At 31.4% G+C, this 12,328-nt stretch overlaps 1 protein-coding gene across 1 annotated transcript; it reads left to right on the top strand.

Annotated features, from left to right (window-relative positions):
• The first annotated feature begins 393 nt into the window (after nucleotides 1-393).
• LOC144844847 (uncharacterized) lies at nucleotides 394-12,163 on the top strand. Its single transcript, XM_078701942.1, has 6 exons — nucleotides 394-505; nucleotides 5,363-5,442; nucleotides 5,989-6,061; nucleotides 6,361-6,451; nucleotides 9,948-10,011; nucleotides 10,786-12,163. Exons 1-6 carry the CDS (start codon nucleotides 397-399, stop codon nucleotides 11,488-11,490), a joined length of 1,122 nt encoding a protein of 373 aa, XP_078558068.1. The 5' UTR covers nucleotides 394-396; the 3' UTR covers nucleotides 11,491-12,163.
• Nucleotides 12,164-12,328: the final 165 nt, after the last annotated feature.

Below are 12,328 nucleotides of genomic sequence, written 5' to 3' on the forward strand. Positions count from 1 at the left end.
TTCACATCTGTCAGATGTTTCACAGATTATTGCATTTAATAATTATATTGAGCTAAAATTAATTACACCTCATTATTATATTGACACCTTTTGTGGTATTTTCAATTAAATAGCTTTCTCAATATGCAAAAGGGTTGTTCCAGGGTGACTCGACTCCGCTAGATCATTAAAAAATACCTTAGTACAGGCCTATTACATGACTTTCTCGCTATTAATAAACGAGGATATAATATGGTTAGTAAAATACGGACCCATTGTCCACGCCCTACATGATAGGCTACTAAATTTTACAATAGGTAAGTTGTCAAACCCAGTCAGCCTGTAGAGGGCCGACAATAGATTTTTTCCCGTTTTACTTCCGTGTTTATGTTTTTTTTTTAGACGAGGTTTAAAAACATGAGATTCTGCGAAGGAGAGCTTTTAGAACTTGCAAAACTTCCTCCAGATTTGGATGGTGTTTTGCAGTTCAAAACCCAAGCTAGCAGAATAAGAGATCAAATACAAGGTTTGTCTGTCCTTTAATTGACTCCACGAATTTAAAGCGTATTTCGACCATAATCACAACCTATTTTTAGGCCTAGTAAGCTAGGCCTACTATAATCTTGGGTTATTAGTAAACTACGATGAACGGACCAGGATGATGCTGTCTACTGTGTACATCCCAAAACCTAGCCTGGTATATAGGCTGAAAGTTGAAACCGGCGTATTAAACGAAGTTAAGAATACGCACACAGTGAAAAGATGTTTATCAAGATATTATACAGTATACTATCACATCAACATGTTGTTTCAATGTTTTTATTATTTTGTAAAATTCTGTCAATTCAGTGATCATGATAAATTATTTCTTAATCTTCCACCAGCGAGAATGGAAGATGTAAGCACTATATTAATAAGCTTTATTCTGTTACTTCACAAAGCAAAATATTATGAAATTAGGAAGATATTAAGCGCTGCTTAGTGAGTGGCATATAAACATCTGCTTCTCACCAGGTCGATGATATACTTTTTGCAAAACTGTCATTTGTAGCAATAAATAATATTTGTAAATGACCGATTCTACACATCATAACACTACATACTTAGTCTATTCTTCTCCGCTGAGCAAATGTAGAAACCATTTCTTGGTAAATTTGCATCCAGTGGCATATTATATATTGAATTGTATAAATCCATGACACCTGCAAGTGATAGTCTCGCTTTCCTTTTGACATCTAGATACTAATTTTTGATCTCTATTTTTGACAGAATATTATTAATGTTATTGCACTCCAACCCCTCCCCACTTTCTTGAAAAATGTGCCTCTCAAGGTAGAAACTGTAAAATTAAAATAAGCTTCAACAACAGAACTAGGTTTAATAACAGAATGAATTTAAATGAAAGTATATTTGCATTTTTTAAATATTTTAACAGAATGTAAATTGCAAATACACTCTTTCACATTACAATTAGCATTTTATTGTGTAATTTTACGAGTATTATGATTTAAAGAAGGTTTGAAATATTACTGAAAGTTTGGATGCTTTATACTATCCTTTAAGCTTAGACGCAATGTAAGTGAGTTGACTAATCAGAAGCAAAAGTTCAGTTACACTTCGCGTTGTGATTGGTCAAATCAGGGCTTTGCATCCAAAAGGGAATAACCGATCCTTAAAACCTTGAATGTAGTGTGTGCTACCTGAAGTGTAAAATAAAATAAAGAAACAATTCTCGTGTCAGAAAAAGATAAATTATTCAGATTTGTAATTAAAGTATTAAAGTAGTCATTTGCTTTCGATTGGCTATCAAATCAGATTATCAAATCCATTAAAAATAAAGTACCCAATTTCAGCAACATTTTAACAAAATAATAATTAAAGATATATTGTCCCCCTAAAAAAATATTTTTTTGTGGAATATGTTATTTTAATGTCACATAATAGTTATTCACTCTCACAAAAAATTGGGTCTGAACAAAAATTTATTTACCTGAGAAAAATGTAATTTAAAGCAAAAAATGGTCAAATTGTTTGGAAAACAATGAGTTTTTGGGTAATTTAACTGTTTATTTTGTCTTTTTATAGGTGAAATAATTTTTTTCCCCCGTTTTTTTTCTTATGGAAGTGATAGAAAACAACATGTTAAACTAGGCGATGAATTGTCCCCTTGGACAGTTGTTAAGGGTGGTATCCCCCAAGGATCCTGGTTGGGGCCCATGTTGTTTATCATCTTTGTCGACGATCTTCTGGATGGGGTGCCGTGCATGAAATACATGGACGACACCTCCATCCATGAACGCGTCGGCAACGATGGGGCAACTGTACTCCAAACCACTCTTGACGAAACTGTCCAGTGGGCTAAGGATAACAATATGTACCTTAATATTAAGAAAACGAAAGAGATGAGAATTAGTTGTAAAAGGTCAAAGACTGCTTTTGAGCCACTCCATGTTGGAGATTGTAATCTGGAACGTGTTGACGAATTTAAACTTCTTGGTGTAATTATTTCTCATAATTTGTCATGGCAACCTCATATTGATCAAATGATTAGTAAATGTAATTCTAGAATGTACTTTCTCAAACAGGTGCGGAGGGCAGGCCTAGATGCCCCCGCACTTGTCCAATTTTATACTAGTATCATTAGACCAATATTAGAATATGCGGCCCCAGTTTGGGGATCAAATATTACGAAGCAACAGAATCAACAACTTGAACAAATTCAGAGAAGGGCCTTTAAATGTATTTTTCCGCATGCTACTTATTCCGATGCCCGCAGCTTCCTTGGTTTTTCTACCTTAGAAGACCGCCGTGTTCGACTGTGCAAGGATTTTTTTGTTAAAATCAAAGACCCCAGTCACAGATTGAATCATTTGTTACCGGAGGCTCCTTCTGCTGCTTATAATCTTAGAAGACTCCGTGAGTTCTGTATCCCTAGAGTTAAAACTAACCGTTCAAAAACGTTTATTATTAATCACGGATTATTCCAAAAATGGTAAACATTTTGTGTTATGTTTCCGCGACCTTCCGTACCTTTGTGTGTAAATATTATTGAAAATTTTTGATGTTTTTAACATTTTTTAAATTTGTAAACATTTTTAATACTTTTAAATTTTTATCCTGCAGGCCTATGTCTTTAACAATTTGAATTTTATATTTATTGTTTTTATAATAAGTGATTTTTAATTGTAATTTTGTTTTAATTTTTTGATTGTATGTTCTACATTTCTGAATGTCTTTTATATTTGTATATTGCATTTTATTTTTCTGAGTGAAACGCTTTTGTTAAACTTCAATCTTTCGTTTGATTGCAATAAAGTTCTATTCGTATTCGTATTCGTATTGAACAACTTCATTAAAACTGCAAAATGGCCTATTCAAAGTCCGATTTTAAAAATCTTTATTTTTCATGATTTTGGGGGACAATACATCTTTAAATAATTATGTTGCTTCAGTATATTTCGCTTAATTTATGTAACCACTTCACAATAGATTCAAATTTATAATGGACTAGTGAAAACATAACAATAACGTTAGTTAAATTTGTACTGGTCTACAATCAAACTACATATCAATATTATAATGGACTACTTTAGCATTACTACAACGTACAATTTCATCGTGTCTAGTTGTCCAATAGATAGTAGCCCTTTACTCTTTCCAAAAGATACACTGGTTTCTTAAAGCGCCTCTAGTTTTAAGTACATTGTATCTGAGAAGACTAGTTCTATGACAGCCTAATGTAGAACCTAATGTCGATATTGTGGCTGTGGTTTTGAAGCCTTAACCAGAGCTTGGATTAGACAATAGTGTCAAATTTATCATGCGCTTTATATAAAACGCAGTGAACTAGATATCACAATCTTACAGTATACATTATAACAACTTTCAGATCCCCTTGCTGCTTAAAATTGAAGAATACCAATATTACAACTTTAACAATCATAAAATACAGTTTTTGTCAGAACCTCTTTATGGACACCAAGATTGGAAATATCAGCATATTGTTTTCATTTTCACTATCCTTTCTAAAAAAAAAATCATGAAAGATGATGAACTGCGGAGCCGAATTTCGCAAGTGACTGAATCATGTAATCCATTTCCATGACCTTATAAGAGGAGAATAAAATATTAACTTTAGTATTCCTATTTTGTTTACAGTAAGTAGTTATATTCTTGGATCCATAATTTAAATTGCAATACCATTTTAATTATATGAATTTCTCAAGAGAGTTATCAGTGATTTGTTACTCAGCTGTTTTTGTAATTAAAAATAAAATTTTATTTTGAAAATTGAGGTGTTTAATTAGGTACATCTTCTAAAGTATTTAACCGATAAAATTTATATATATTTAATTTTAACTCCTCAAACTAAATCTGTAATGATTATAAAATATAACATTTTAGAAATCTTACTATTTGTATACTGTAGTTTTAACCTAGCTCTAACTGAACATTAGGATGTGAGTACTGTAACCACCATACAGGTAGAAATAAAATATTTCTCAACATTATGTTTTCATTGATTTTTCTTTTAGTATTTTAATGAGGCACCGTAGGTAAATTAAAATGATATTAAAGTTAAGATGCTACAAAGATTAAAGATAATGAATGCAATTTATGTTATTCGATAATTATCATTATTTTATAATGATTTTATAACGAGAACGAGTGTGTATTCAAGAGAAATAAATTTGCTAAAAGATGTAACCGACACAAAACGACAATAGTACAAGTTACCATGGAGAAATCATCCTCTTCTGTTCCTTGTAATTGATACTAATGTATTCTCTTGTTATGATACACTTTGTGCTTTAAGTTGCTTTGTAATTTTTATATTAATTCATAGGTATTTTTTTCAAGAATTACCTAAAATAACTTCTATATTGAGAAATGAAATGATTGCAATAACAATGACATTTAATGTAGTTCATTAAAGAGATTTGAAATATTTCTATTGTCTAGATTTCTAGAAAATAAAACTCTGTATTAAATAAGGATAAGCGTAGGCTATCAGCACAGTCAACTGGTTTTCTATAGGCATGGACATCCATCCATTCATATTGTTTTATCAGTGGGGCTATCGCATGGCCAAGTGTCATTAACTACTATCAGCAGAGTCAACTCTGTGTAATTACCCTTTTTCAATTGATGTGATCAACCATGTGCCTTATTCTAGTGGCTACAGTGAGCTAGGCCAGTAGAAAATAATAAACTACAGTACATCAGTAAACTTCCATTTTTAAATATCCAGTATTTAAATACATTCCATAATTTTTCAAATAGTCAACTAAAATAAACAGGCACCATTGTAGAGAACAGTGGTCAACAATTCAAAAAGAAATTGATGTATAATATTATAATCATTTTTTAAAATTTTTTTTAGGCTACAAGTCAAGATGGTTCAAGTTAAAAGGAAACTTTTTATTTTATTACAGAATAAATGATGAAGGAAAAGTTAGAGAAGTGAGTATTGAAGTTAATTTAAACTTTTAATTAGTAAATCATTTTGAGTGAGATGAAGTGGCGATTATCTCTGATACAGATCTTGAATCTTAAAGTCAAAGCATATCCTCAGGTGAGGCTCATTAAGATAATGAAGTCAAAGTTGGCTGTTTTAGTGATAACATCACAAACTATTAACTTTCTTATCTTAACCTTTAAGTAAGTGGCTCTGAAATTGATGAGTTTTCACAAAATGTAACAGTTTATTCAACTCCCTGTTTATTAAAATTATATAGTATAACTCCTCCTTTGGGATACCTCTATTAAGTAGACACGTTCCTTTGTAACGAATGATAATATTATGTTTTAACACTATGGCCAACCCCTATTAAGAGGACACATGTATTAAGAAGACACTGTGTTAGTACGCTGGTTCCCTAAGGTGTCCCCTTAATAGGAGTTCTACTGTATCTCAATCTTTGTTTAACTATAAAAGATAAAATACCATAGCTCTGCCATGTTTAAACAACATTTTCTATTAACTAATAATTTTGGTTTGTTTTAAAGCTTCTTGGTGCGTTCTTGATGGAGCGATTTCGTATTCTACTGGAAGTCAAACCTAATTTTGCATTTTCAATTGGTAAGTAACCAAACTCGTATAACGTTATTTGCATTAAAGATGCATTTACTGCAGTAACTGACACTGCAATAGAATAATGTTGACATGATCACTAAGTTTTTTTGGGACAGCTAGAGTGTCTTTATTCTGCAGTACAATTTAAAAAAAAACTATGTAAAATCGATTTTTTTCTTGAAGAGTGGCCTTTCTTCTATTTAATTATTTTATAAATTATGGTCCCTTATGATCAGCTTCGGCTGAATGGACCACCCTCGTAAAATACTGTTGACATAACAATAATTAAGTATTTTATCTCCTAGCCTTTCAGAATGATCGTGAACGAAAGTATATTTTCGTGACGAACTCCAATGCTGAATGCCAGCGATGGTCAGCTGCATTACGAAATGCAAGGTACTGTATGATTCAAACATAAAAGAGGCTAGGTTACATCATGACCTTTCTATTTAATATCACTATTAGCATTTGCATTTATTACACCATAGAGATTACTACCTTATTGTGTCCTTATTGTTATGTGCACATTTTAAATTAGTTTTTTAAAATCAGAGAAATAAAAATGATCAACTTATAAACATACTTTAGCAGTATTTACCAGTTCCATTTTGGAAACATCATAAATTATAAAATCAACCAAAACAATTTTTTTTATAACAAAATTTCCACTATGACTCCTGATTCATTCTTTAATTTTATTAAAAGTATCGGATAAATGTTATCATCCATGAACTGCGCCCTCAAGTGAGTGCCATCCCACCTATGAGCGTCATTATTTCTTTCTTGTTGGTGCAGTAACAGCTGCTTCCCTTGGACTAGAACCTAACCCTAGACATCAGTACAAATTCTGTGGTTTTTGAGACAAGATCACCAGAGTCTAGAATAAATGTACTGTACTTGTGGTTGTTTTTTAATTCCAATGTCCTTGTTTTTTAATTCCAATGTCCATTGTTCAATACTGACCAGATCCAGGGTTCAATCCTGACCTGGTGCAGGGTTCAATCCTGACCTGATCCAGGGTTCAATCCTGACCTGGTGCAGGGTTCAATCCTGACCTGATCCAGGGTTCATTCATGACCTGGTGCGAGGTTCAATCCTGACCTGATCCAGGGTTCAATCCTGACCTGGTACAGGGTTTAATCCTGACCAAGTCAATGGTTCAATCATGACCTAGTGCCAGGGTTGTAAGTACTTCACTCCTTAAGCTTTAAATGATTATTAATTTACAAGATAATTGTCTCCTTTCAGCTTTAATGTTTTATTGTGGTTAAATTACAGTTTTTAAGTAAAACTAGAGCAAATACGATAATAATTAACAAGAGTATCGCTACAACAGTGCAACCACGTACATCAGCGTAGGAAATTATTTAAAAGTGAATATAAAAACAAATGAACCATAATTGATCATAAGAAACAGTTAATTGCAGTAAATTGCTTTTAGATATTTAACATCTAAGCAATTGTGCTTGATGGTATCCATTTAAAGTACTTTATTAAAGAGACAATATTCTGGAGACAAACTACTAACATGTCAAAATAGACTTGTTTTTCTCTAATAAATGGCACCATTTTAAAAAGGTCGTACGCTATTTATTGCTAGTTTTTCTTCTTGCTGTCGTTCGTGGACAAGTTTTAATGTAGTTAGCAAGCCTGGCTTGTTTAAGATGTCTACATAGCTATTGGCATGATTCGAAGGGTTCATTTCAAAATGATTTTACTGCTACTTCAGTAACTAAAATTCTTTTTATTGCAATAAATGTTAGTTTTCTTCTGCACAATAACAGTGTGTATGATTACTCTAAAAAAAATAAAAATTGCATAAAGAGTATAAATACTGTAGTTACTGCAGTAGAAGTGAAATGTCCCTTTAAGTCCTCCCAACTTTATACTTCTGTAGATGGTGAATAATACGGTAATAATTGTAAACACTGCACGATACAATAAAATATATGTGTATAAAAAAAGTACTGTATACACATTCAATATCAATCACTTATTATTAATAAGAACATTCGTAATTGAAGAAAAGATATTACAATTTACTTTGTGAAAGAAAAACAGTTTCATCGTGAGGTGGTTTCCCGAATGATCGTAAAATCAAAACGGTACTGGGTATGATCAACTAGCGTTCTTGTCACCAACTAGTCATCCATTCATAGAAGTACTGATGTAGTAGCCTATCTGTACAGTGACCATAGAATGTGACCCGAGACATGACTAACTACGACTTTTAGTTGATAGAAGATTGAAAATATTTTGTTAAGAAGAGTTGTACTGTGTGGATGTTTAATGAAATTATGTCATAAATGTTTACACACTAGGTATATTAAAAATAATGTTTGTTAATTTATAAAAAAAAAAAAAAAAAAATTTTAGTTAAGATATAGCCTGCCACGTTTTAATATTCAATATTGAACTTGACCTGACATGGTTCCATGGTATCTTTATATGAAAATGGTAGAGTGGATAGATGCAAATTCAATATCAATCACTTATTGTTAATAAGAACATTTAGTAATTGAAGAAAAGATATTACAATTTACTTTGTGAAAGAAAAACAGTTTCATTTAAATATATATTAATTTACACAATAAATTTTAGAAAGTAGTAATCTGTAATCCATTTTCACTTTAATAATGAATTAATGCAAAATAGTCTGAAGAATGTTTTGAATTTATGCTTCATTTAATTTATTTTATTGTACAGTAGATTACTTTATGTACACTAGTTTCAACAATACTTCTTTTATTATATGAATTTTTATCACAATTTATTTAATACCAACTGTATATTACTCATGTTAAATTCTGGCGTTAGATATTGAAATTTAGGTTAAAGTTTTCCACTACTGCTGATTGAAATGTAGGAGGCCATGTTTCACATCTTTCATGTTCCAGCTCTTAAAATTTGTGTTTGTTTTATTTGGAACAATTTTATATTGTTAAAACATTTAAAAAAATTAATTTAGGCCCAGGCTAATGTTTAGTTTAACTTGTGGGCTGAAATATTGTTATAGAATATTAAATGTTTAGGCTATATTCATGAAGAAAACAACTTTGATTATTATTACGTCACTATAGCTTACCTGGATAAACCAACATAGGCCTTTATTCTTAGTATTCCCCTCTAAGTCAGTGGCATCGTCCGTGACCATTGGCAGCAATGCCCATACATACCTCACCATTTCTTTTCGAGACCTGGAAATGTTTACACGTGTCGTCGTATGAGAGAGCTATAATTGTTATAACTTGAATTCAAGATTATAATCCAACTTTAATCCTACCCCCTAATTGTTGCCTGATTTCATATACAGACCCCTGAGACTAATACTCATACATGGTATTAGCATATCATTATAAAAATGAACAGTTTCATTATACATTTTCACTCTGTTAAAACCAATATATTTTGTTTGTGTAAGGGGACATTTTTTTCTCTTTAAAATATTCTCATCTTATTCTTCTCTTTTATATAATTTGTTTTATTACTGTATTATCACTTTAACATTTTTCTTTTTTAAATTGATTATATTTGTTATAATATTTGAATCAATATATATTGAATTGAAACTACATAATTTATTATAGATTTCAGTTAAACATAGCTTAATTTAACTAATCACTGAACAAAATCAAAGGAATAGAGATAATGTAATATTAGACATAACAGTTGCAATATGTTTTATGTATTTGGTGATTATAGACGCAAATCGAAAAATTAAATATGCATGTTAGCAAAATTGGAATTTGAATAATTAATTATTCAGGTTTTATTCTGGAAAACCATTAATGGTTATTATGTTTACTGAGAGACATGCAACAGCATTTGAATAAATGCAAGCAAAATGTCTCATTTTTAACATCATTGTTTTTTTATATATTATTTTCTTCAGTTATGAGAAATTACAAACACAATTCTTCCTTCTGCAACAAAAATTGATCCGCATTACAGGGAAAGTAAGTTGTAATAAATAGTTTTGTTTCTTTTCTAACACACTGAGTTTGTTTAAAATATCAATTAAGATAATTAATACTGGAGTCGGGACTGGAATATAGGTTTATAAGGTCATATAGACCTTTTTGGATTGTATTACCTACCTGTGTAGAATCTATGTGTATCTATCATTTGATGTATCCACTTTGCGTAAATGGTCATAAAGAATAACATAGATTCTATATTTTTATTACCGTTACCGCTCATCTGTGTAAATTGGCCTTAAAGCATCATTATTGGAAAAAAGTTGCTGAACACAACCACAATATAAATGTAAATTTGGGTGATGAACTTGTGACTTGAACACATACAACAACTGTCCCTTTGTTCATGGGCTGAGATGGACTAGTACACCAGGGTAACCCCTACTCCTCCAAAGATACACTGGGTTCTTTAAAGTGCACATGAGCCAGATGTATACACTGCAGTTTTAAGTTCTTATCTAAAAAGAATTGTTATACCACTATAACTAAATGGTTAAAGCTCTGTCTCTCTGTCAAACTTTATGTGACAAAGAAATGTGATGTGCCCATATATGGACATGATGATGTCATATCACTACCATATTTGGGCATATCACTACCGTATTTGAGAACATCACACTTTTTTTGTCAAACTAGTTTGATAGTGTATACAGAGCTTAAAAAGAGGATTAAGCCTGTACAGTACCTATGTTATGGCTACAATCCCTTCTGCTCAGCGATTCAACTCTGAGAATTTTGTTTCGTTTATTTCAGAATCCAGTACAGAGGCATGGATTACGGAGGTATTATGTGGATTTTCTGAGTGAAGATGGCATAGAAATGAATGACGATGATAAGACTGATGAAATTAAACCAAAGGTAGAATTGACAACGAGTTGTGACAAAGAAAGAAAGCATGATCAAACTAAATCCAAAGAAATAAAAAATAAAAGGCATCCATTGGCTTCCATACAAGAACATAGATTTCAACAAGAACAGGGTAATGACAATGAAAAACAATGCAAATTAGAAAAACAATCAGATAGTTTAAAGAATAAAATGGAGACATCTCATAATGGTGCGGCGAATGCGGTTTGTAAACAAGATGAAGAAAATTGCCTAACTGTTGAAAAGACAGATAAGGCGAACATACAAAGAGCTAGTTTAAAGAAAGGAGAAACGAATGCAAAGGAGGAAGGAAGCAATCACATTGTTTGTGAAAACAATGAGGAAAGTGATAATGTTTGTGAAGAAAAAGAGAAAAATTGTATTGCTTGTGAAGAGGATGTGAATAATTCAGTTAGCTGTGGTGTGGACAAGGCTGATTGTATACAACAGGGTGAAGAAAAACAGAATAATACTACAAACCAGTGTGGACATGATTTGAAAACTTTTCCAGAAACGAATAAGGATTTTGAGGTTGATATACAAAAGGTTGAAGAATTGATAAACAATGAAACATTAACCAGTTATTTTTAGCTAAAATTGAAAGTGGATCTAGTGAAAGTGTAGGAGGATGATTGAAGCGTAAAAAAGACTAGTCTGTTTGCCGTCAGATGTTCAGCTCAGATGTTCAAACAAAGAAATGTGTAACTTTTGTTGGGGCTACCTAATCAAACATATGTGAAAGCCCATTAATCTCCAAAATATACGCACAAATTATGTGATTTTTAAAAATCAAACAACCACTAAAAAATACATTAAAAATGCTTAATGTGAGTTTATGTCAACTTACAACAGAAAGAAATTCGAGTTCACTGAAACGAACATACATCCAAGGGTGCTGTGCTTTAAATGCTTTTATTCTAAAATTGTTATTACAATGAAAAAAACTAACCTCACATATGAATGTCCATTTGAATACCCAACCTTGGCATTATGTAGGATGTTTTAAGGGGCACATGGGACTGTATTTCAAATAAGCACCCAATCATAATAAAACATATTTCTTTTTATTTCCCCCATAAAAAAGGAGAAATGATTATTAATAATGTCGATGGGGATTCCTTTCTAAGATATCTATAAAGATATTGACTTGAAAATGAAGTAAAATTATAAATTACTGTTGATATCAAATGATACGCCATTGATGTTCTTCATGCCTATTCAATATTTTAAAATCCATATAAAATAAAATTACTATAGATAATAACCAAGTCTCCAAGTATTTTCATGTGAGTGTTAGTACAGTCTAGATACATTAATATGTAGATAATATAGTGGAGAGTTATCCGTTTTGTGCCATGTTTATACATTACATTTTGGTATTTTATCCAACACTATACTGGCCTTTAAATCAAACTCAATCGTCAGGACA

The sequence above is a fragment of the Antedon bifida genome, chromosome 6, assembly GCF_963402885.1.
Source record: "Antedon bifida chromosome 6, ecAntBifi1.1, whole genome shotgun sequence".
Taxonomy (NCBI): domain Eukaryota; kingdom Metazoa; phylum Echinodermata; class Crinoidea; order Comatulida; family Antedonidae; genus Antedon; species Antedon bifida.

Excerpts from the sequence above, each read along its gene's own strand:
- LOC144844847 (XM_078701942.1), top strand. The coding sequence starts at position 397 with ATGAGATTCTGCGAAGGAGAGCTTTTAGAACTTGCAAAACTTCCTCCA. Across the intron at positions 5,443-5,988 it reads ATGAAGGAAAAGTTAGAGAA|CTTCTTGGTGCGTTCTTGAT; the intron begins GTGAGTATTGAA and ends TTTGTTTTAAAG. Across the intron at positions 10,012-10,785 it reads TGATCCGCATTACAGGGAAA|AATCCAGTACAGAGGCATGG; the intron begins GTAAGTTGTAAT and ends CGTTTATTTCAG.